General features: G+C 36.9%; 1 protein-coding gene across 1 annotated transcript in view; it reads left to right on the top strand.

The window, feature by feature from the left end:
• SESN3 (sestrin 3) overlaps positions 1 to 25,414 on the top strand; it is a 29,732-nt gene extending 4,318 nt beyond the window's left edge. The window contains exons 2-9 of the mRNA XM_010862112.1: positions 777 to 974; positions 2,547 to 2,729; positions 5,700 to 5,936; positions 6,534 to 6,708; positions 11,163 to 11,281; positions 12,108 to 12,298; positions 15,150 to 15,294; positions 17,546 to 25,414. Coding sequence (XP_010860414.1) covers positions 867 to 974; positions 2,547 to 2,729; positions 5,700 to 5,936; positions 6,534 to 6,708; positions 11,163 to 11,281; positions 12,108 to 12,298; positions 15,150 to 15,294; positions 17,546 to 17,632 — 1,245 coding nt within the window. The 5' untranslated portion in view covers positions 777 to 866 and the 3' untranslated portion in view covers positions 17,633 to 25,414. The remainder of the gene's footprint in view (positions 1 to 776; positions 975 to 2,546; positions 2,730 to 5,699; positions 5,937 to 6,533; positions 6,709 to 11,162; positions 11,282 to 12,107; positions 12,299 to 15,149; positions 15,295 to 17,545) is intronic.
• Positions 25,415 to 26,250: the final 836 nt, after the last annotated feature.

Raw genomic sequence — 26,250 nt, 5'->3', positions numbered from 1 at the left:
ACATCTGATGTTCATTGATTCCCACTGAAACAAGTCCTTCCATGGGGTGCTAATAAGCTCTTAACACCTTCAGAAGCCAATTATTGGTATGATGCCCAAGCTGTCATTGTTTATAAACCTGTATGTGAATAATCTATTTTTGAAAAAGTCCTTTTGATTTTCTCAGATGCTGCACGTTCATTTTAATAACTTACCTTGTTTCTAGTAATTAATATGATAGGCTCAGAATGGGAATCTAGTATCCTATTAATTTTTCAATTAACACTTTCCTACAAATTATCCTATTTTTCTTTGTCACCAAAAAAGACTGCAGAAAGCTTTTTTAATGTTGAATAACGAAAACAAGCAAGGGATCAGACTGAAAAATGTCTGTCCTAAGATATAGTCATTAAGTGTGTTCATAGGCTATTGAGAGAAAATTCTAAATGCTTTCCCTCCCCACGAATCAGTGTGACAATAGCCAGGCAAGCAGGCCCTGAAAATTTTTGCCTTATGTGCCTGGCAAAGCAGATGGAAGCTTCTTTTCTCCAACTTCATAGCTGTGTGTATAATGTTTGATAATTTGACATTTGTTGTTTAATAAATTGTGGTCCCAGAGCCAAAAATGAATGGTGCTTTCGTTTTCATTTCTGTTTCTAGTATGAAAAACTGCATTATTTCAGTGTCTGTTAATGTCAAAAGGACCTTCATCGGCTTCAGTCATGGAATAATGCGTGTAAACCACTAGTGTGTTTACTTCTCAGCCTTGATTTTGTTTTGTGTTTCTTGGTTGAAAGGTTGTCCAGGCAAACACAGTGGATGAACGTACTAACTTTCTTGTGGAAGAATACTCTACATCCGGTCGCTTGGATAACATCACCCAGGTCATGAGCCTGCACACGCAGTACCTGGAGTCCTTCCTGAGGAGCCAGTTCTACATGCTGCGCATGGATGGCCCCCTTCCTCTACCGCACCGGCACTACATCGCCATCATGGTACGCTCACTTCCGGTTCCTGTGTTCACGTGACTTGGTCCTCATTTAGTCCCTCTCCCTGCTGGTATTACTTGTGGTGCAGAGCTAAGTATAATCACACGGAAACAACAACTCAAGAAGCTTGTGACCTTTTGGATTCCAAATCCACTGGTTACATTTTGAATGTTGTAACTCACATAATATACTGAATGTTTCTGATTTAATTATTAGTAAAGTTTTCCATGTTTAATCTCATGATTAAAGATGTTTATAGGGTCGAAAGTAATGTTCCTGCTGCTGCTACTGCTGCTAAGTCGCTTCAGTCGTGTCCGACTCTGTGCAACCCCATAGACGGCAGCCCACCAGGCTCCTCCGTCCATGGGATTCTCCAGGCAAGAGTACTGGAGTGGGGTGCCATTGCCTTCTCCGAAGTAATGTTCCTAGTGTCCCTCAAATTTTCCTTTTACTCCTGATAGTTTTCTTTCAGTATTAATATAAAACAGGTTGGTTGTGATTTTTTTATTTAGTCATTCTGTACATGAAGAATATCACTAATTTGGCTAAATAAGAGCAAAGTATTAGCACTAGGCGACTCTGTCAGAGAAGAATTCTTAAATAAGTTATACTACTAAGTTTAGTACTTGGTACAAGCTAGTTAACTAGTTAATTATAAATTGGGATGATGGGCAGCAGGAATAAGAAGGTAGAAACAGTGCTACAGTTGGACTGTTGCTGGAGAAAAGAACAAGATGCAAGTGCAATATATTTGGAGAAGTTAGGGGAACATCTGGGCTGGCAGAGTGATCACAGCCAGCCAGGAGTTAGTTTTTATCAAGTTGAATTTGTTTATGCTCTCACTGAAGTTTTAAACAACAAAAAAAGGGCTGCATCCTGTGTTTTATTAAATGATGAACTTGTCTAAGATTACTCAGCTTAAGGTTTTGACGACACTAAGTCTGAAAGCCAACTTAGAATGGTCACCAACAAAGAGAGAAATAAGATGTGGAAAACAGAGTAAAACAGTACTATTTAACTGAGAAGCAGCCCTGAGGAAACGAGCGGTGAAAAGTCTGTTTTGCATGGATTTACCAATTTATCAAGGCTGATTCTGGCTTGCCTAGGAAAGAAAGGGTCAGTGAGCTTCAGTTTCATCTCAATAGGAGGATGGGCACAGATAAGGCTGATTCACAGTTATCTCAAAGGGAATAAGAAAAATACTCAAACTAGTATATATTCTGAATTGGTACAAGTTAATCAGATTTTATTGTGTTTTAAATAGAATATAGTTGATCTTACTTACCATAATAAAATGAACATATACTTCCTTCACATAAATAGAAAATGGGTTCTAGATTGACCCCTACCACTTCTGGATGAGGAAGTAATTGGCTTCATGTGACATTTACTTATATGTCAGCTTTATGTATCGATTCAAGAATCTATGACAGCATTGTGATGAAAGTTTTAGGAAGAGCATTCTCTAAGAAAAGAATATTAGCTATAAAAATGAACTTTAAATGACTGTCCTAGTAATTGTAGAATAAGACCGTACCATGACTGTTTTATCCACCAAATCTTTTCTTTGTGTTGTAGGCTGCAGCTAGACATCAGTGTTCTTACTTAATAAACATGCATGTGGATGAATTTTTAAAGACAGGAGGTATTGCTGAATGGTTGAATGGTTTGCAATATGTACCACAAAGACTGAAAAATCTTAATGAAATAAACAAGCTGTTAGCACACCGACCCTGGCTGATCACAAAAGAGCACATTCAGGTACTGAGTATTTCTTTAGGGGAGAAAGAAATTTTACTAATGATTCTTAAAGTTATTTTCAGTTAAGTATTTTGCTTAAGACTTACTTTGAAATACTTGCATGTTAGGAATTTGAAAAATAAAAAATAAATAGTGTATTGAAATGTGTAGAAAATGTAAGTCATTGGGTTTAAGTTAAATATAAATGAATACTTCTCTGTAAGTGAAAAATCACTCAGTCATGTCCAACTCTTTGTGACCCCATGGACTATACAGTCCATGGGATTCTCTGGGCCAGAATCCTGGAGTGGGTAGCCTATCCCTTCTTCAATGTATCTTCCCCACCCAGGAATTGAACAGGGGTCTCCTGCACTGCAGGTGGATTCTTAACCAGTTGAGCTACCAGGAAAGCCCACTTCTCTTTAAGTAATCAGTAATTAGCAAATAGCTATAAGAAAAGTTGATTTCTATTTTCAAGCAGTAGGCAGAACAAAGAAAATGCATTAGGAGGATAACATACATAGGTTCTAGTCTTTAACTCTTAACTACAAAGTATGTGACCTTTTTTAAGTTAACTTTTGTGGGCCTTGGTAGTTCACCCTTCTATAAATGAGATGCCTAGATTAAATGAGTTCTAAATTCTTTTGCAGTTCTAACATTTCATAATTTTAAGATTTTGAAAAAATGATTTTTCAAATAAAAGTGATTTGCCAACTGATGTGTATATACTTACATGCCTCTAGAGACTAGAACTTAGATAAGAAAGAGAACTGTGATTGGCTGGAGCACTTGCCCTTCAAAAGCAGCATCTGTTAAAAGCCTCCAGGATGAGGTTGTTGAATTAGTGCCATGCTTGGCACTATTCAGTTAGTTGGAGTCATCAGCTAAATGATTATCAGCAGAAGCCTTAGGTACTTAAAACCCCTTCTTCTCATGCATTAGAAATGTCCTGGGTTTAGTTTTTCCCCTCATGTTGTTAGTTATTTGCCCAATTAAACCAAACTCAGCTTTTGTCAGTCTGTATACTCTCAGATTTGTATTATCTATTAGGGCTTGTTTATAAAATATGAACAAAGCTATAGCAGAAAGGTGCTATTTATAATAGCAAATAAGAAATTTAGAAGCAATTTAAATGTGTAAGGAAATGGAACTGAAATTCTGGGCTACAATATGCCCATGCTTAATAATTAATTGAAGACAGTGGAGCCTCATGAAAATCAAATTTTTCAAAAAGTTAGAAAAGCAGAGAAAAATGGTTGTATACTCTGATTATTTAATTATACTTTGAAAAATAAAAGAAGATATGTAAAAGTTACATAAAAGTGGTAGAATATGATTGATTTTTCCTTTTTTTCCCCCTGAGCTTTTGGTAATGTATTAAATTTGTATGTAGTTAAATAATGGAGAGTAAAGCAAAAGCAGTTTTTTGGTTTTAGTTTTTAGATGTGAAGTAAGCCAAGTGAAAGTTTTAGATTTGAGAACAGATCCCCATCACACACTGAAAGATAGATTAATTAGATAAAGATTGATGGGGAAAACCTTGAATGGATTAATAGCTGGAATTGTGATGATTACTGTGTTTAATGGCTTCACTTATGATTCCAACATTCATCTGGGAAAAGTGAAAGTGAAAGTCATTCAGTCATGGCCAACTTTGTGACCCCATGGACTATACAGTCTGTGGAATTCTCCAGGCCAGAATACTGGAGTGGGTAGCCTTCCCCTTCTCCAGCGGATCTTCCCAACCCAGGAATCCAACTGGGGCCTCCTGCATTGCAGACGGATTCTTTACCAACTGAGCTATCAGGGAAGCCCATTCATCTGGAGGATCCAGTAAAATAGCGTGTAAAAATATATGGAATTTAGAAAGATGGTAACAATAACCCGGTGTATGAGACAGCAAAAGAGACACTGATGTATAGAACAGTCTTATGGACTCTGTGGGAGAGGGAGAGGGTGGGAAGATTTGGGAGATTGGCAATGAAACATGTAAAATATCATGTAGGAAACGAGTTGCCAGTCCAGGTTTGATGCATGATGCTGGATGCTTGGGGCTGGTGCACTGGGACGGCCCAGAGGGATGGTATGGGGAGGGAGGAGGGAGGAGGGTTCGGGATGGGGAGCACATGTATACCTGTGGCGGATTCATTTTGATATTTGGCAAAACTAATACAATTATGTAAAGTTTAAAAATAAAGTAAAATTAGAGAAAAAAAAAAAAGTGCTCTGATATTTTTATTTTTTGTTGGTTTTTTTTTAACTTTTTATTTTGTATTAGATTATAGCTAGTTAACATTGTTGTGATAGTTTCAGGTGGATAGCAAAGGGACTCAGCCATACATGTACACATATGCATTCTCCTTTAAACTCCCCTCCCATCCAGGCTGCTGCATAACATTGAGCAGAGTTACCTGTGCTGTACAGTAGGACCTTGTTGGTTATCCATTTTAAATAGAGCAGATTTTTTTTAAATGTCCCTTCAAATGTGAGGTAGTTTTCTACAGTGTCTATCATCTGCTGTAGGTTCTTCCTCTGTCAGAGACGATATCCAAGACAGTTAAAAGTTGACCTACTGAATTAAATATTTATGTTATTTTTAAGGTAGAGTCTCTACCTTTAAAACCTTCAAATAAGTGGTCTTGCTAGAGAAACTTTAAAGTCCCTTCTAGCATCAGTGTTCTTGGATTCTCTAAAATACCTTATTAAAATAGCATAATATAGAAAAGTGCTTTGGAAACAGAAACTCCATTATATGTATAAGGAATTTCAGAGAAGCTACAGTGTAATTCTAATGTTAGTTTTGATAGGTTTAATGTAATATTGTTTGACCAAAGCTGTATCTTTACTATATGAAACAGTTTAAATGGAATTTTTAGTATTATTTCTATAAATGGACATATGGAATTTTATACATTTTTCCATACTTTCTAAAATTGCTTTGTAACATTCTATGATTTTCACTTTTATTCTTGACTGGCTTTCTCATTTCAGAAACTTGTCAAAACTGGAGAAAATAATTGGTCTCTGCCTGAACTGGTACATGCTGTGGTCCTACTGGCTCATTATCACGCTTTGGCAAGCTTTGTTTTTGGTAGTGGCATCAATCCAGAAAGAGATCCAGAAATCTCCAATGGATTCAGGCTAATACCAGTCAACAACTTCTGTGTGTGTGATCTCGCTAATGACAACAACATAGAGAATGCATCCCTTACCGGCAGCAACTTCGGGGTTTGTTTTCTTAACTGTTTTTCTTTACTACTTTGCCTTTAAACTTGCTACATTAAAAACATATAGAGAAATTATCTGATTAAATGGGATATTATATGCGTGAAATATTTTGTATAATCTTTTATTACCCTAAAACTTTAACCTGTTGCTGAAGTTCTGAATTGTCTTAAGGAGGCTTTTAAAGCAATTGCAAATCATAAGGCTTGTAAGGCTGCACCAGTTTTAGAAACAAGTAATAGTATAATCTAATATATATCAAATTCTGTTGTATTGAGTTGGCCAAAAAGTTTGTTTGCATTTTTCTGAAAGCTGTTATGGGAAAACCTGAATGAACTTTTTGGCCAATCCAGTAGAATTCTAGATTAAATAAATCCATTCATATAAACTTTCTGTGTTTGTAGCTGAAGCAGAAACACTATACCTCTGAAAATGTTTAATTTTGCCATATGGTTTTCTTTGGAGTTAATGGGAAGCCCACTTAGGAAATTAATGACTATGTTAGTGCCGCTGTACATAAGGTGATATTGGGAGATGGAGACATTTACCGGAACAACTTTTAATATTAATAACACCCAATATTATCTTCTCTGGCTCCAGATTGTCGATTCGCTAAGTGAGCTAGAGGCCTTAATGGAAAGAATGAAAAGGCTTCAAGAAGAAAGGGAAGATGAAGAGGCGTCTCAGGAAGAAATGACCACTCGCTTTGAGAAGGAGAAGAAAGAAAGTCTTTTTGTGGTCTCTGGAGATACTTTTCATTCATTTCCTCATTCAGGTGCTTTTTCTCTTTCACCATCTTTGCCTTTTCTCTTTGCCTTTGACTTCCCTGGTAGCTCAGACCCTGGGTTGGGAAGGTCCCTATTGTTCTTAGAACCCTGACTGACCACCTCAGACCACCTTCAGTATTTTCCATATGGATAATGGAATGATTCCACTATCATGTTCCTTTTAGTTAGTTCTCTTCTACCTGATGCTGATGCTATTGCTTCCCCTCTTGTGTTGCTGCATCTTTGAATATATTTCAAATCCAATTGAGAGGTACTTCAGCTGTGTATGTAGTTCATGCTCTTATCCTGGATAAAATGTTATTCAGAGCAGACCAACTGCTTATAAAGTTAGATAAGAGTATTTAATCCATCCTACTTGTGTGATTTTTTTTAATGATAGGTAAAATCCTGTTTCAATAGATGTAATTTGTAAGAAATATCTCTTCCTTTTTTGTGGGTGTGGAGTATGTGGGAGGATTGTTCTCACAATGCTGCTTTTTTCCAGATTATTTCTAAAGTTACACCAAAGTAACATTGCACTTGTATTTGCATTTCTTTGCAGAAACCTTTGGAATTATATAAAAATGTATTTTAGGTCATTTTCTTAGGTTGAATTTGGAGGAATTCATCCTGTATTAAAAGTTAGGCTTTTCTGTATCAAAAGGCTTCTTTGCTTTAGTCTTTAAAATACATTTCTTTTCCTAATACTCTGAGAGACTTTTAAATAGGAGGGAAACTTTTCAATTACAACTTAAAAAGATACTAAACACCACATAGTACATGTTATTAAAATAGCATGGAGTCAGTAGACTTCAAAAGCTTAAACCCTTCCAACTCATCAATCTACACAACATTTATTTTTAAAGTAGAGCTCTGTAGGTTTAACAGAGGGCTTCAAAATGACTAGTCATAAGGTTAGTCAGTCTCATAAATCCTGAGAGTAATTGATTTGGCCATGACTGGTTTATTAATATTAAATATAACATTGACCAATAGCTTTCAGAAATTTTACCAGGAAGAGCAAGATCCCTCTTTTATCATTTCCCCAGCGATTTCTTTTATGAAAGATTTTATCTACCAAATTGAGTATATTTAATAATGATTTCTCAGAACTTCTGACCAGCAGGAAATCCCAAATATAAAGAAGTGTTTCGGTTATTGGTTTGCTATTCATACTACAGACATTTATTGTACTCCGCGTAGTCTCAGCAGGGTAGTAGGCACTAATGTTTCCAGGCTAAATGAGACGTGATTGCTGCCCTCTGCAGGCTCTCATTGCTAGTGGGAGAGAGAGAAATGCAATATGAAGCAGAATGTGAGGAATAAATGGAGCAGTGATGGAGAGTTAGGAATGTGCACAGAAGGGGGCCTAGGGAGAGACCTCCTCTAGCCGCTTGGCTCTGAGCTAAACCTTAGAGACTTGAGTGCAGGGGAGTCAGGCAGTGGCTGGTGGGGGGGGGTGGGCAGTTGGTGGTAAATAGCACACCTGCCTGAGCCAGCACACAGTGGTGAGGAAACAGGATGGTGGGTGCAGGAGCAATTGGTTCTATGTTGTTAGGATGTGACACATGAGGTAGGTATTGTGAACAGGAAGCTGATTGGGTAGATAGAGACCTTATCATGATGACCTTTCCAGCCTTAAAGATCATGTAACCAGCCATATTTGCAACATGTTGACTTGTGATGTCTATAAAACCTCCAATCTGAAAACAGCTACAGGTGCCTCTCAGACTTTAATATGCATGTGAATCACTGAGGAATCTTGTTGAAATGCAGATTTTTGTGTTCAGTCTGTCTGTGCCAGGACCTGAGGAGCTACGTTTCAATCGTGGCTTCATGTAATGCCCATGCTCCTGGTCTGCACACTTGGAAAGCCAGGGTTGAACAGGAGAGGGTTTTAAGCCCGAAATAAAGTTTTGGAAGTTATCAATATATATTTGGGAGTTAAAATCAAAAGAGTTGTTTATAAAAAATCATCTAGAGAAAACAAGTGGGACAAAGGAAAGTAATGAGTGTAGGGTAAACCTTCTAGGGAAGCCAATATTTTAAAATGCAAACATTGTATTAAAGTTAGTAGTATGCATTTACTTTTAGACATTAATTTTTGTAAGTGTGAAAAACTTGGGTTTGCCTGGTGGCTCAGTGGTAAAGAACCCATCTGCAGTGCAAGAGATGGAGGTTCTTATCCTGGATTAGGAAGATCCCCTGGAGAAGGAAATGGCAACCCACTCCAATATTCTTGCCTGGGAAATCCCATGGACAGAGAAGCCTGGCAGCTACAGTCCATGGGGTCACATGGGATGAAAAATTCTAATATACATCTCTTTATAACTATAAATAGACACAAAATCCAGAAAAAGAGAGTAAACTTATTTAGCATACTTTACCTGACATAAATAAAACACTATATCCCAAACTGCAACCTTATACCATTATTTTCAAGTGCACATAGAAAATTTACCAATATCAACCATATATTGTTAATGAAGCAAATATCAGCAAATTTTAAGAGATTTAAACTTTACAGGGTGTACCTTTTGACTATAACAGAAGTAAGCTAGAAATCAATAAGGAATAACTAGAAGTTTCTCAAATGTTTAGAAATGAAACAGTATACTTCTAAATAGTTCATAGGGAAATAAAAAGTTGCAGTGGAAATTAGAAAATATTTGGAGCTGAATGGCAGTGAAAGATGGCACAGACAATATTTATTATTATCTTTTTTTGGCCATGCTGGGCAGCTTGTAAGATCTTAGTTCCCTAACCAGGGATTGAACTCAGGTGCCCTGCAGTGGAAGCTCAGAGTCCTAACCAATGGACCACCAGGAAATTCCCTAGACATTGATTTTTTAAAGCTTCTCTAAGACAACTAGAGCTTGAAGGGCATATATGTTTTATTTCTTTTTTTTGTTTAATTTATTTATTTTTGACTGTACGGGGTCTTCATTGCTACACAGGCTTTTTCTCTAGTTGTGGTGAGTGGGGGCTACTCTCTTTTTAAAATTTTTAAAAGATTCATCCATCTTACTATCCTTGTCTCAGATTCGTTCCTTTATGGCTGAGTAATATTCCATTGTATATATGTACTACAACTTCTTTGCCTAAGCATCTGTTGATGGACATCTAGGTTGTTTCCATGTCCTGGCTATTGTAATAGTGGTACTCTCTAGTTGCGGTGCTCAGACTTTGCATTTCTGTGGCTTTTCTTGTTGTAGAACATGGGTTCTAGGCACACGGGCGTTAGTAATTGCAGCACTGTCTTTAGAGCACAGGCTCAGTAGTTGAGACGCACAGGCTCAGTTGCTCCGTATCGTGTGGGATCCCCTTAGACTGGGGATCAAACCTGTACCTCCTTCGTTGGCAGGCAGATTCTTCACCACTGAGTCACTGGGGAAGCCCTTTTCTTATTATTGAAAGTATATTTTAGAATGTCAGTCTTTCTCTTCTTAGATGCTTGAGCAAGAACTTTTGCCTTCTAAAGTGAATTTTGAATTTACTAAGCAAGTCTTAGACCTTGGTGGAAAGTTATATTCTGATTTTAACAAGAGGCTACATCATTTATAAATTAGGAAATAAATTGTTTCATTCTTTACTGTTCACCATTCCCAGTACTAAATTTGCTGGTCACACGAAGATAAGAGAAAAATGACTCAGTATGTGGCTGAGTTATGTTTGTAGACTTACCGTGTTTTAAAATGGAAATAGAATCTTATTTTTCCCTATAACAAGTTTCTTGGTTTGATCAGTATGATAAAGCATTTCAGATTCCATTTAGAGATTCTAAGAATAGTTTTTCAAGTCTTTTGAAGAAAATGTTTGAAGTTTTCTACAAGGGTACTATTCTATAGCTTGGTAGCAGAGTTGACTAGCATTTATTAGTTTTTTGCTTTTCAAATTAGAATGATGTTCCATTACTGTAACATAGTATTTTTTGTATTTTATTTGTATCCATCTCTTAGGAGTAGAAGAATGTGGATAATATGCAAAGTACCAGTCCAGAGTTTGAAATATTTCTTTAAATAGAATTAAAATTGGAGTTTTAGATTTGTCAGAATATTAATTTTAACTCCTTTTAAAAAAAATTTTAACTTCTTAAGGTAAATTTAGGAAAAAAATGTTTGTATTGGGTAGGCCAAAAAGTTCATTTACATTTTTCTGTAACATCTTACAGAAAATTCCAAGTGAACTTTTTGACTAAACTAATATTTAGATATTTTAATTTAGTCAGTTTTTTGCCTGAATAGCTACAGCTAAATGTTACAGTTGCCGGCATTTAGTAATGAAATTGCATTCAAAACTTGAGCAAAAGGTATTTTATGTGAATACAAGGCATGTAGTCAATATTGACACTATGGAAATCCTTGGAAAAGCTATAGTGAAAAATTGGAAGAAAGTGCAATTAATTCATTGTTCTAACTCTGTACAGTTTCCTTAATACCAAATTGTTCATTATTGTCCTTAGATTTTGAGGATGACATGATTATAACATCTGATGTCTCCCGATATATTGAAGACCCTGGTTTTGGATATGAAGACTTTGCCAGACGAGGGGAGGAACATTTGCCAACATTCCGAGCTCAGGTATGAGACGCCTTTAATTCAGAGAAATTGGAGAAGAGATACTGTCACTTTAACTGTGAAATGTTGAATAAGTTGACTCCCATAGAAACTAATAGAACATTTTGATAGAATCTATAAATATCTTTATTTAACCTACTTTTCAGCCTTGTCTAATTTGATATCCCAGTTGATGGATTAGTATTTCAGCATCCCCTCTACCTCCAACCCCAAGAAGGCAAAAGGAAACTGCTTTATGTGGTTACTTGCATTATTGCATGGTAGTAGTATCATGTTCATGTTTTGGAGAGAAGCAGGGAGGAAACTGAGTGACACGTTCACATTTATAATAAGAAGGCATTTTTATAGAAAGGCCATATGTCTATAATTATGGGCTGAAGGGCCACCTGTTCCCCATCCCTAGATAAGAGCCACAGTAGTGATGTGGTTCATAAAGACAGTGCAGGCGAGATCAAAGACAGACTCCTCTGTGCTTGTTTCAGATGATCTGCTAGCCATCCGTGTCACTGAGTAGGTTTAGTCCTGTAGGACTATTCCAGGGCTTTCTGGGGTTCTTCCAGATGAGGGTGTAGTTTGCATAGTCCATGACCATGGGAAGTAGCCAGAGTTTATCACCAGTGTCCCTCATCCTGGACCCAGTGAGGAAATAGCACGGCCCTCCCGTCTACAAACTGATGTGTCGGTAAAGCAATCTTGGTAAAGTGACAAACTCAGAATCCGTGAAAGGATTACAGACTGAAATATCTCCACTTGCTTCAGTGGTTATACTTCACAAAAACATAGACTTTAAATGGACAGTGACCATTTTTGATACATTTTATTCTTTTAGGACTATACCTGGGAAAATCACGGGTTCTCCTTGGTGAACAGACTTTACTCTGATATTGGACATCTTCTTGACGAGAAGTTCCGCATGGTCTACAATCTCACCTATAACACTATGGCCACCCATGAGGATGTTGACACAACGATGCTGCGCAGAGCTTTATTTAACTACGTTCACTGTATGTTTGGAATCAGGTATGGTTGTCGTAGAGACAGGTGTGTGTGTGTGTGTGTGTGTGTGCTAAGTTGTTTCAGTCGTGTCCACCTCTTTGAGACCCCAAGGACTGTAGCCCTCCAGGCTCCTCTGTCCATGGGATTCTCCTGGCAAGAATACTGGTGTGGGTTGCCATGCCCTTTTCCTGGGGATTTTCCCAACCCAGGGATTAAACCCATGTCTCTAATGTCTCCTGCATTGGCAGGCAGGTTCTTTACTACTAGCACCGCCTGGAAAGCCCTATAGAGACAGTTGTACGTGTTTCTAAATGAAAATTCTGACAGGAGTCTTACCTTTTTCCTGTTAAAGAGTATATACTTCTGGGGAGAAAATTACATGTGGACTCCTGACTATAAAAAATTAACTCTATTTTCTAGAAGAGCATTTTTCTTTGTTTAAAAGGCTTAATATGCACATATAAATACAGTAGTAAAATTTTACTAAGGAGGGAAAAAACATCAGTAATCATTGGGGACAGTAGTAAAACTCTCCATTTGAGAATCCCTCCTGCAAGAACTGAACCTTTCAGAAGTATAGATGATATGCCATTGTGCAGGCATACTCAGTCGCTCCAGTCGTGTCTGACTCCGTGCGACCCCATGGACTACAGGCTGCCAGGCTCCTCTGTCCCTGGGATTCTCCAGGCAAGAATACCGGAGTGGGATACCATGCCCTCATCCAGGGAATCTTCCTGACCCAGGGATCAAACCCATTTCTCCTGTATCTCCTGCATTGCAGACAGATTCTTTACTGCTGAGCCACAGGAGAAGCCCATGATATCCTGTTAGATAACTATAGCAAGTGCTGGTTGGTTGGTTGGTTTTTGAAGGTATGGTATAATTTGGGTATAAATGAAACTAAGATAAGAGTCTGCCTTCATAAAACTTACATAAGCTCATGTAAGAATACTGAAATGAAACTGTAAGTCAGAATAAATTAGTGGCACCTAAATTTAGAAAGTTTGAATTGAGAGGACTGAGAGTGAAGGAGTGAATAAGACTGAATGGTGTAATCAGGAAAGCTCTCCTTGGAGAACATCCTTTTTGAGCTGGGTTTTGAAGACTTCTATGGAGATAGATCTGCCAAAAGAGAAAATCCCCAGTTATGAATACATTCAATTGACTCTGTACTGTATCCTTTCTGATATAGTATCACAAAGCCCTCATGGAACGGAATTAGAATTCTATTTGTTAAGCAAAGTGGTTTCTATAACTTTGACTTAAAAAAAAATCCCAAATTTCCTGGAAAAGTCAACTAATATGAAATATTCTACATAAAAGATACTATTATGATGGTAAATAGTAGCTCCGCTATTTGCCCATTTACTATTCTAGAAAGAATCATCACATTTTAAAATTTAATATACCAACCTAATTAAGAAAAATAAACAGTAATAGATTTTAATTCAAATAGATTTTAATTCAATACATGTTATAAATTAATATTATATTCAAAATAATATTATATTTAAGGCAATAAATTGGTGATATTTCTCTGCTGGGTGCTACTAAATAAAGCTTATGTAAAATCCCAGAGTTTTTTTTTTTAACTAAGTATTATGTTTGGATTAAAAATAAACCAAAAATACAGAAGAGAAAGCCCACAAGCTCCCACCACTACATTTACTCTCATAGCTATTTCTGAGCCCGTTTATACTGTTAGTCTCTCATCTCATGAATGAACTATCTACACTCCTATGCACTAGGGCACAGAATCCCATCTCCTCTCATCTAAAGATCCCTCTTCTGGCAATTCTCCCTTCTCTCTCCTGCATAATTAGCTTTACTCTCTTAATCGAATCTTTTCCATCAATATGTAAACATGCCTTTATTTCTCTCATCATCTCAAAAAAAAATCCTTTCTCATCCTTCATTTCCCTCTGACTGTTGCCTCACACTTCTGCTCCCATGCACAGCAGATCCGTTTGATAACATTTTGTATATCTACTGTCACCATTTTCTTATCCCCTGTTCTCTTGTGAACTGACTGCAGTGTCAGGCTTTTACTCCTGCACAGCAGCAGAACTACAAAACTACTCTTTCTAAGGTTGTGCTTCACCTCTCCATAGCTCCTTGCCTCGACCCGTTCTCTGTGGTATCTTCTTTGCCTACTTGGTAGCATCAGACATAATTGATTATTCCCTCTTCCTTGAGACACTAGGGGCTTCCTGGTGTCTCAGACAGTAAAGAATCTGCCTGCCAAGCAGGAGACCTGGGTTTGATCCCTGGGTCGGGAAGATCCCCTGGAGAAAGGGAATGGCTACACACTCCAATATTCTTGCCTTGAGAATTCCAGGGACAGAGGAGCCTGGCAGGCTACAGTTCATGGGGTCACAAAGAGGTGGACATGACTGAGCGACTTTCACTTTCACTAAGACGCTAGACTCCTACCTTAGGGTTTTACACTTGCTTCTTCTCCTCCTCCCAGTATTAGCTTAGATGTCAGTCTCTTAGAGAAGCCTTCCTGCCCATTCTATCTAAAATCACAACTCTCCTCCTAGCCCCCAGCTGTATTTTATCTCCATAGCAGTTGTCACCATCTGATATATTATATGGTGCTCTTTTTCATTTTTCTTTTTTCTCCAATAGAATACAAATTCCATGAGACTAGGGCTTTTTGTCTATTTTGTTCATTTGTGCTTCATCAGTGCCTGAAGGAGTACATGGAAACTACATGGCTTATAGTAGGCACTCAAATATTTATTATTTAAAGGAGTTAATGAATGAGCTTTTGGTATTTAATTACTAGGTAATTGTTGTGTCTTGGTATAACTTTAGAAATCAGAAATTTTGATTCTGCCATTCTAAAGCTTGTTATCATTATTGCTTCTAGGTATGATGACTACGATTATGGAGAAGTTAATCAATTACTTGAACGAAGCCTGAAGGTTTACATTAAGACAGTGACCTGCTATCCTGAGAGGACTACCAAGCGCATGTATGATAGTTACTGGCGTCAGTTCAAACACTCAGAAAAGGTGTGTTTCATGACTTAACATAGACGTATATTCCACATAAGGAGTAATGATTATGAAAAATTAAATGTGAAAATAGTAATAAATCAGCACCATCAGAGAAGTTGGAAGTGGCATCATTTGGCCATCAGTTTTTTTTTTTTTTACAATGTTTTAAAATTCAAATTTATTGAATGGTGACTAAATTTTGGTTATGTGTTTTTCCCAGTGTGGTGTATAAAGTAAAAGCTTAGCATTGGCCTTTGAAAGATTGGATCTGAAAATTGGATCTTGGCTCAGCAGACATATCCATTTAGAGAATTTTTTCATTCTAGCCATTTTACAGTTAACCTATTAGAACAATAGTTCTCATTCCAATTTGGTAATTTAGTGATTTGACAATATAATGCAGACCTTTGAGCCAAGTATATTATTATATGAGGAATTTTTTGGATTGAAATATCAATATATAGGAAACATTATTTAAGACCTAATGAATGACCATTATAATGGTATAGTATAAGTATGGCCTTAAATCATGAGTCTATTGACGTTTAAATCCAAGAATCTTCCATTTATACCACAGTTCCTAAGCTTGAGAGTAAGAAAACCTTTTTAGAGTCCTAATATTCACTAATTAACTATATGACTTTGATAGAGAATGTTATGACTTCGATCCCTAGCAGTCTTTCTTGAAGTCTTAGAGCCAATCACACATCAGATAAACACCCATTTACCTCCAGCATCTCTCCTTGATAGATCTGTATGCTCTACTTACAAGTTTGTATTACAATTTTTCCCTTTGCTCAGTGGTATCTAGAAATTCTCCTTACTCATCAAGAGAATAGATCCAATGATATATCTAACCTGTAGAAAGATATCAAAATAATTTAAATATATCATACTTCTTTGTAAAAGCTTTTGAAGATATGTGGGTGCTTATTTTAACCTGTCAGGTGAAATGAATCCCCCTCAAAAATTCCCCCAGGTGCTTGTTCACAGCTGTATATGAAAGACTCTAGGCAAGCTAAGCGTATCTAAGTTGTTCAATCCCTTAATCGTGTCTGACTCTTTTCGACCCCATGGACTGCGGCACTCCAGGCTTCCCTGTCCTTCACTATCTCCCAGAGTTTGCTCACATTCATGTCCTTTGAGTCAGTGATACCATCTGACCATCTCATATTCTGGCACCCCCTTCTCCTCTTGCCCTCAATCTCCCAGCATCAGGGTCAGATCCAATACTTCAAAGCCCAATGCTAAACTTTTACTTTATACTCCACATTGAACAAAACACATAACCAAAATTTAGCCACCACTCAGTAAATTACCAGATACTGATTTCAGATTGCTTTAAGCTTCAGATTTTCACCTTGGTTTCTCCCATGTACAGGCATACCTCAAAGATATTCTGGGTTTGGTTCTAGACCACTGCAGCAAAGTTAATATCACAATAAAGCAAGACACATGAATTTTTGGTTTCCCAGTGCATGTAAAAGTTGAGTTTATAATACAGTGTAGCCTATTAAGTGTATAAGAGCATCATGTCTTTAAAAACAAAACAGTATGTGTACCTTAATTAAAAAATAGTTTATTGATAAAAAAAAATGCTAACCATCATTTGAGCCTAAAGTGTCATAATCTTTTTTGTGGTGGAGGGTTTGAAATGTTGTGAGGATTATCAGATGTGACAAAGAAGTGAGCAAATGCTGTTGAAAAATGACGCCAGTAGACTTGCTCAATGCAGGGTTGCCACAAACCTTCATCAGTTTGTGAAAAAAGAAAGAAAAGCAGTGTCTATGTGGTGCATTAAAGCAAAAGCTCAATAAAATGAGGTATGCCTGTAAATAGTAAAAAATGTTTTTAAGAACTTTCCAAGGAATAAATACAGGCTGATTTTCAGCCATATAAAATTTTACATCTGGAAGAAAGTATTTTTTGTAGGAGAACTGTAATTTGCAAAAAGTATTTTTGTTTTACAACCCAAAGGATTATCTGGCTTTACAGCTCTCCTAAGAAAATTACTGGACTTTTTAAGATTCTAGGGGTCATTTTTACTGCTCACATTTTTTTAATAAACAGTTTTCTTATGAGTCTTACATCATGTGCACACATAAACATGCACAGGCATGTGTGTTTGTATGTGTGTCTGTAAAACTGGTGAGGTTATAATATCTAATGTTAGAATACATTTGTGAATGTCTGATTATATGAAATAAATTAAAGTTTTTTCAGTTGTTTATAATGGTCACTAAATTGGTAACACTTTGATTTCTAGGTTCATGTCAATTTACTTCTAATGGAAGCACGGATGCAAGCTGAGCTTCTGTATGCTCTTCGTGCCATAACTCGGCATTTGACCTGAAGCATCACCCAGGGAAGATATCATATATGTGTAAAGACCTTTTCGCATAGGATATACATCAGAAGCTGTTTGTGATGTAGCATCAAACATTATTCAATTCTCTAGTGTCAAAGTTTTAGCCGTTTCTTGGGGGCGGCTGTAATGTGCAATGATGTGTTTTCTTTTCCTTGATGCTTAACATGACTAACAATTGCAAAAATAATACTGAGGAGCACTACTTGGCATTGTTTGTAGTTGGGTTTTTGGATACTGATCATAAATCATGAACCTAGTTTGTTAATGCTTAACTTCAGTGCTTTGGGGTTTGTATGTGTATTTTTGTTCTTTCCTTTTTTTTTTTTTTTTCTAATAAGGAAAAGCGCTTACAATCTGCTCGAGCAATTGTTTTTCAGATATCGGAATTCAGCAATGAATGACCTCCTCTGGCCATTCTAGAACTTTAAGGTTGTGTCCTACACCTGGTGGAGGAGAAGCATGCGCTGTTGGACTAAGCTGCTCACAGGACACGCATCTGTGTCTCCAGGAGTTTATTTGTCAGGCACTGTTTATTTTTTTGTTTGTTTTTTTTTTTTACTGCTATTGGCGATAACATGAAATGTGATACAGCCATTGTCCATAATTTAATGTGAAATTGATCATGATGAATTCTATAGCATGCTACTGAAATGCCAAATTCAGCTAGTTCCTTTCTCTTCTGAAACAGAAGCTTCCGTTTTCCATATCAGATGTATATATTCAAAGTGGAATTATGCACACTCCTTTCTATCACTGACAGTAATCCTCAGTCATCAGAGTAATCAGTGCTCACAGGACTGCTTACAGTTCATTTAGTTGGCACATAGAAACATGTACCCACACAAGACTGACCAAAAATTTTCTTTGCACATTTTTCTTTTCTCATAGTGTTTTCTATATTACAGTAAGCAGAGGAAGGTTAATATGCCTATATTTTTTTCCTGTTAGGCTTCTAGAACTTACTTTCCACGGTTTTTCTTATGATAGGTTAAACAGTTGATTATTCAAAGGTAAAAATTGTGTTTCTATGCATTAATGTGATTGAACAACAACAACACAAGAGTGCAATATGTAAAAAAAAAAAGAGAGAGAGAGAAAAAGACTCAACAAACTTTCCCCCTATTATGTATGTCACTGCAGAAGTGTCCTTTTACCACAGAGCTATAAAGAAATTTAGTTCAGATTTCTTTATCGCACAAGGCTTTTGCCTTCCTGGGGTTGAACAATGTTCCTTTTACAATGCCAAAGCATCCCCATTCCCAGAACAATCTCTTTGGACAACTGGTTTAAAAAAGATCTCAAGTCTTACGGGAGGAAAAAGCATCCCCAAAGTCACATTTTTGCATTGGTTTATGTTGCTTGATTAGACTATCTTCACAGAGCACAATGCTGTACATTTATAGCTTTAATTTGTATTATGTTAATGAACCAGTGAAGTGCCTAAAGAGATGCTCACAGCTATCCGGTAGGACACGACTGCACTGCTTAAACACTTTTTGGTTAACTAAGGGTGACTTGAATTTTACACAAACATACTAATTTTTTTTTAAAAAATCCATTTTTTTCACAGTAAAGAAGATAAATTTTTCCGTTAGCATTCCCACAAAGATTGCATTTTAGACTTGTAATCTAGGACTTAACTTTGTCTTTCCTCTCATGAAAGAATTGTGGGCTAGTGTTCTCGTCAATCATTTTCCCCTTCCATTTATCATTCTTTTCTGGTACAATCCATTAGGTTGCTTTCTGTTAGGCTTTGTTCTAGGTAAGAAAATAGCAAGATGACTGTACACCTATGAATATAAGGTAGTTCTGCATTTTTAGATTCCAGGATCTTGTTTGAAATCTTCCATGTGAGGGAAAAAACTACTAATATTTTTCAAGACAGGGTGGTTTATTTAAAAAGATTATTCAAAGAACTCATGCCAGATCGAGTCTGTTTTGTTTATTGCATATACCATATGTTGATGTTATTCCATATCACATTATATAGATAGGTACTAACTACAAAGAAAGTATTTAGGGGAATGGCAAAATATGAATGACAACATGCATGTCCATTTGACTTCCCTAATTTTAGAACTTTCAAGTTGAGGATACCCTTTACTCTTGACATTTTGTTTTTTTTAACTAGAATTCTTTCAGCTAATATCCCTTTGTTTTTGTGCAGGTGACCTGTATTAGAGGTTGAAAAATAATTTATATATTGAAAAGGAGGAAAAATTCTCATAGAACATCATAAGAGCTTTAAACCAAAAGGGGAAACAAGGTTTAAGTAACTAAAATGGCCACTTAGTTTTTGTTTTGCATTGCCCACCCCAGAAATGTAAGTAGTTGAAGTTTGGGTTATGGGAATATTATTAGTGCCTTTACTAGATCTCTTTCCTAGCAAAGTTTCTTTTTAGCTTAGCATAGATGTATCTTATCGCTAATCAGGAAAATCAGTTGACTTGGAACTATAAACAAAAATAAAACAAGATATTTATGAACCTCACTGAATCAGCCTAGAAAAATTGACTTTGGAGGTGCCAAAGCACCTGCCAAGATGCAGCCTGCACAGCCTTCTAGGTTGTGAATACCGTTTGTACAGCGAGTTTGCTGTGAATTTCAGCTACTGCAAACTTGAAATTCTGATGCGGTTTTCCAGGGTGGTATTTTTTCAGAGTATTGAATTTACTATGTAGTAATTTATAGTATAGCTTTTTATATTAAAATGTGATATTTTTTAAAAGAGCTCTCTGGTTCAATTGGTGTCATGATGTGACTATACGATCTGCTAACCTACCCCTTGGGCTCACATTGTGCCAAACTGAGATGTACACATGTACGTGAAAAAAACAAAAAGCACATGTGAATGTGAAGTCTCTAACTCCGTTGCTTATTATTTTCAAATTAGTCTAATAATCCATTGATGTATATGCTTGAAATGGTTCTCTGTTTACTTTCGAATTTCGAGTTTTCCTGCTAGAGTTAGAATGCTCAGTTTTCTCGGATCACCTTAAGAAAATCCAAATACTCTTCTCTCTGAAAGTAAATGGTGAACCCAGTCCCTTGACTATGGGAGTGGCCAGACAGGTGCCTCCTTAAATCCTTCGGATTCGGCTTCCTCAGATGGACTCGTGATAATTAGAGGAAAGCAGGCTTTTGAGATGGGACAACTTGTAACTTTCTTCACCTTTTTGAGCTAAGGATATTGTCTCAGTCTCAGGAAGAACCTTTGTCCCATTTGGGATACCTTTTAACTAAAAGATGGCTAATGTGGAACCTGGGGCATGGTGTTGGCTTTTAATTATAGCTTTAAACCCAAATGATAACAACACAAGACTGTCTTAGAATAGAACTCTCAATGTCAGCTCTATATCAAAATCATATTTGAACCAGAGCCCCTATTTTAATTGTGCTATAAAGTCCCTTAAAGATTTCAAATGCTTCTAAAACCTAGTTAACATTATTCCTGAGCAACTTTTTTCCCCACCTTACAGAGTTTTTAAATCCAAACTATTAAATTTTTATGCTACAGCAAAATGAAATTATCAACCAGCAGTTAAAAATGTGTACTTAAAAATAGTTCACCATTTTTGTGCAGAGTACATGCCTATATGGTGGTAAGATTCTTTTAAACTCTAAGGGCAGTTCATCAGGGAAAAAAATAAATTTCAGTGCATGTTATGAAAATTATTTGCACTGTGCTAGTAAAATGAGGTTTTCATTTTTGTTTTATGTTGTGTTTTAAAGACAATTCTAAATCATTCCTCTGGAAAGCAAGACCTTAAACTCTTTATCTAGGGGGACTTTTTCTTCTTTTATGCAAATAGACGGTCTTGCATGGAGTGAAAATTATGCAACTATAATGTTATATAAATAGTATATGAAATTTGCTAATAGTATAATTTAACAGGAAACTGAAAGATATGTGGCTCCTCTATTCAGACTGAGTTTTAAATTACCTAATTTCATAGTCAGAACCTATTCTAGGTGGCCATCATCATAAACTCTGTTTCCCGATTATATCCATCTGAAGACTGAGAATCAAATTAGTCTTTCCTTAAAACAGTACTGTAACATGAATGTATTCATCTCAGTCAACAGAACTTCAGTGCCCCCTCCATGTGGAACTTACTTCCATGCTAATTTGGCTTCATCAGTAGTGTCTGCTCAGGTGAGACCTAGAACAAAAACAGCTGGAGTGAAATGGATCGAAGGGGTAGAGGTACCTGTCGAGGCAGAGCCCTGTGAGGAAGGAAGAGTTTTTCAAAGAACACATGGACCATAACTCTACTGGCGTGGCTGCCCTCAGCATCACACACCCAGTCTGAAGGAGCCTTTCCTGTTGCGGGAGCTCCTGCCTACATTCAGCCCACCCTTTCCTGCCTGCTTATTCTTCCTCCCAAGTGCCTCGGCCTCAACCGTGCTCACTCTCCTCCCCTCCCCTCGGCCCATCTTGGTGTGAACGCTGTTTCACAAACCAGACATCACCAGCCACCTGCTGATCATCACCAGCATTTACTTTTCCCAGTTACTTTTTCTCCATTCATGAGGAATAATACAACTTGTCCCAACTCCCTTGAAATTCCTCAATCATCTAGGTATATTTTGGCTCACCTTTGCCCTCGATCCCCTACCGGAAATTATGTAGCACCACGTGTGATCGCGTCCATCCCATACTGTTCTGCCCTTTCCCAGCTGCCAGAATATCTTGCTCTCCTCTACCTCATCCCCAAAGAGCCTATAAACTCAGAGTATCCAACCATTTTCATGGATTCACTCTCTGTTGTTCAGAAGTACTACTTCCATATTTTAAATAAATCATAGAAGAGTTTTGCCTTCTATCAAAGTAGGAATCTTTATATTTATACATGATAAGAAATCGAACTATTTCTACCATGCAGAATTTAGCATTTAGCAGGATTTTAAAGTGATTGAAATGCCATCCTAACCTGGATCTGTATTAGGTAGTAAATACCTGCATTAGTCCACGTTATTTGAATGTAAAGTGAAAATTCTCCAGCAGTCCAGACTAATCTGTAACCAATCAGTGGAACAGGAAATTTCTGGCATAGACATGGGTGGTGTTTCTGACATTTGTTTTATGGGTGTCATTTGGGCCTTGAAACATATTTCAAATAGAAGAACATATGATACACGGCATTTAGGTAGTCCCATTGGATCACAGAAGCCTACTGGATTTAAAATATAGATAAAATACCACAAAATTGGCTACCTAAGGGTTTGATCAAGCTTCCCTCATTGGACTAAGCTTGGAGCCCCTGTTCCTACCCTGTTTCTCGCTGGGGAAAATGAGCTGTGAGATGAAAAGGGAATGCACTTCCTTTGTAGTCCTTATTCCCCTGGCGTACTTCCAGGATATCCAGGCAGTATCATCCAGGAACAGGAAGCGCACAGAAGGGGAAGAAGCCACAGCACTTCCGGTCTGGCCAGTGCCTGCTTAGCGCGGTCCATAGACAAATGCTGTCAGGTTTCTAACGGGGGGGTGTGTTCATCTGTAGACAGTTGTCTGACCTGAAGACAAACCCCACCCTGTTTGAAAGTACAGATTAAAATATTATGATCTGTGGTGGTATCCGGGTGCCTTCCACGCCCATTTGTGAACACCCCAACAAAAAACAGAGTCCAGTAAATACCTTTAAGGGCCCAGGAATGAATATATGCCTAGTTAAGAAATGAGACTTGAAAAAGTAGAGCCTGAAGGAATAGTTTTTCTTAAATCCTATGTTATAAAATGTTCCTTCTAGCTTTAAATTAATTATGAGTGCACCACCGTGAGGTCCAGAGTTGAAAAAGAAGGAATATGAGGGTGGTGGGGGGTGGGGGGGACAGGTTGGGGGATGAATACCTGATTCTTTTCAATGCTTGTGGAAATCTTTGAAGTAATGAAATTCATACTATAGAATGGCCATTAGAACAAACACCCTATTTTACAGCTCATAGTACAACATCAAATGTTAGTAAGTCTAACTATGATAAATGTAATTTTGGGTATATAAATTTGCTAAAGCAGTCTATTTTCTTGCATTCCTCAGTTTAACTTCATAAAAAAATCAAAAGGAGAGAGGCTCTCTAGTCTTTAATGCTGAAGTATTATCAATCCTGATTAGCTTAAGTTTATGCATTATGACACCTACTGAATGAAACTGATTATACATCTCCTTTTAAGTTGATCAGTCTTTACAAGTTGTCGACTGATTCCCAAATCTGATAAGGAAGGATCAAAAAGTAGAATCAAGGAAATTCATCAGTTGGTAGCCAAGAAATTTCCTTTGTAATGTTGAAACTTGTTTTCTCCTTCCTGAATTTTACTGATTCTCTAAAATAAAGGGAAAGAGTTAAATGCTACCCTTGTTCACCAAGGGAAGTCATCCCACCTCTATACCTAGTGCAGATATTCCCTTTACATCTATATATCTTCCCTGGAAAGAAAATACCTTTTTTTCCCTTCCTCTTTTCTCTTTTCACATCTACTCTTTTTAATCAGATAAGATAGACAAAGAAAGCAAACCACAAGCCAGTTTGGCATCTTCTCCATGCTGATAGAATACTCACAGCCACATGCACAGTTGGAGCAAGGTTACACAGAACCCTGTCAGGTCAGCGTGGAGCATGGCCTTGCTACTTGGATTAGCTCCTTCAACCCTGAAAATAACTTTCCTGGTCATGGAACAACTGGATGTATCCTTTAGCTTATGAAATAGGATTTGAACTTGAAATCTCTCTTTTTTAAAAAGAACCTGATTTTGCAGGGCAGCTACATCATGAATGTATATATTAAGACTTTGTAGCTGAATTGCACACGAAATCAGATTGCCAACTTCTTATCTTTCAATTTTAGACATCATTTTATCCTTAAGTTGTGAGTGATATATGTAGCATGCTGTGAAATGTCTGTTATAGTTCTTTAATTCATCAGTATTAATACAGAATTATCTTTTTGCGTTCCTTGGTACTTTTTATTCCATGTAATCAGAAGCTGTGATGTTTTGCCTTTGTAGTCCTGTGCTTTGTTACTGTAATTTTTTTCTTTTTTACGAAGCACGTGACTTTGGACTAATGTGAGGCGGATGACGTGATCTTTAAGACTGCTATATATCTATCAGTCTCTTACTATATAAGGTTTCAATTAGAATAAGCTTTTATCAAATAGATCATTGATGCAATTTAGGATTCACACGATTTTCAGTGTCAAATGGCGATCTTACATTTATAGCTTCAATTCTGAAGACAACAAACTTGATAAACAGCCACTTTAAACTTGTTCTGGCAAATCAGACCCTGCTGTAGATGTAGTCTAAGTTAGTTAACCATATAAGCCTTTTCGACTATTATGCCCTCCACATGAGTCAGCAGTTAAGAAGAGTATAGAACCCATGAAAGCTTTTTGTATGTATAACTAGGTTTTATTTTTCTTATGTTGCTGATTTTACAATTCTGACTAAAGCTGACCTCAATGGATCAGTTTATGTGTAATATTCTAGTGCTTTAATGCCTCTTTTTTTTTTTGGAGGGATGGGTAATATTATTTGAACAGCTACAGAAGGAACTGTTGGTGAGTCAAGGCAAACACATTTGAAATAAAGCAACTGTGTATTAACATGTTAACAATTCATAACTGCACTTTTTATGACATTTTGAAAATCTATTTATAGGTACAGAACAATGGGTTTTGTTAAACTGTATCACATTTATACTTGCAGAAATTTATTTCATTGTTATTAGTAGGAATTTTATTGGTTCAATAAAATTGGCAAAACTGAACACTGACTATTTGCTTTTATATATATATATATATATTTAATTGAATATTCAAGAAGCATTCTAGTGTAGGTTTTGTTTGTTAATTATTGGATATGCATTCTGAAAGATATCAGCATTGTTGTAAGAGTCATTTTCCCTCTTGTTTCTTTCTGACCCACAGTTTTCTTGTAACATTTATTACAACCACTTAATATTGCATTAATGGAATAGTGTAAATTGTGCAAAATATAGAGTTATTATTACTTTGAAACTGTCCATTGTGATCTCAGCAATAGGAAAATTAATTTCACTATTATCTTTTATTAACCAAAAATAGTAAGGTAGAATGGGAAAAGGGGCATTTAACCTGGGGCAGAGCCTGAATTCAAAGCTTATTCTTTTTCACTTAAGCTTTGTGACCTTAAGTAACTTGATATCTAGGATCCATGATTTCTGTACCACAATCTGAGGGAGATAATTGCCTTCTTGAGATAGTTGCTTGAGATTGGGTGATGTGTAAGAAGGGATTTGAAATACGCAGTACAGTGATGAGTCTGACTGGATGCCTGAGAAAACCCAGAGAATAGTGCTGTTGCTAATTGAAATAAAGAGTTAGGAAGGAGAGTTTCGGAGGCGGGGGTGTATATACACGTGTAATGAGGTGACAGTAAGACTGTCAAGTAGAAATGTAAAGTAGTCTTTGGGAAAGCTAGAGAGGATGTGCAAAGTCTTTTGTGCAAGGTATTCCAAGGAGAGCCCTAACTTTCTATTTTTCTTAGCTCACTAATTACACAAAAACTCAGAGCAAAGGCAAGAACTCTCCTTTGTGCCATGTGTCCAGCTGTACTGCGCACATG

This window comes from Bison bison, unplaced genomic scaffold (assembly GCF_000754665.1).
Source record: "Bison bison bison isolate TAMUID 2011002044 unplaced genomic scaffold, Bison_UMD1.0 scf7180017864478, whole genome shotgun sequence".
Classification (NCBI taxonomy): Eukaryota; Metazoa; Chordata; class Mammalia; order Artiodactyla; family Bovidae; genus Bison; species Bison bison.
The sequence above is the reverse complement of the archived record's forward strand: the minus strand, read 5'-3'. Positions and strand labels throughout refer to the sequence as shown.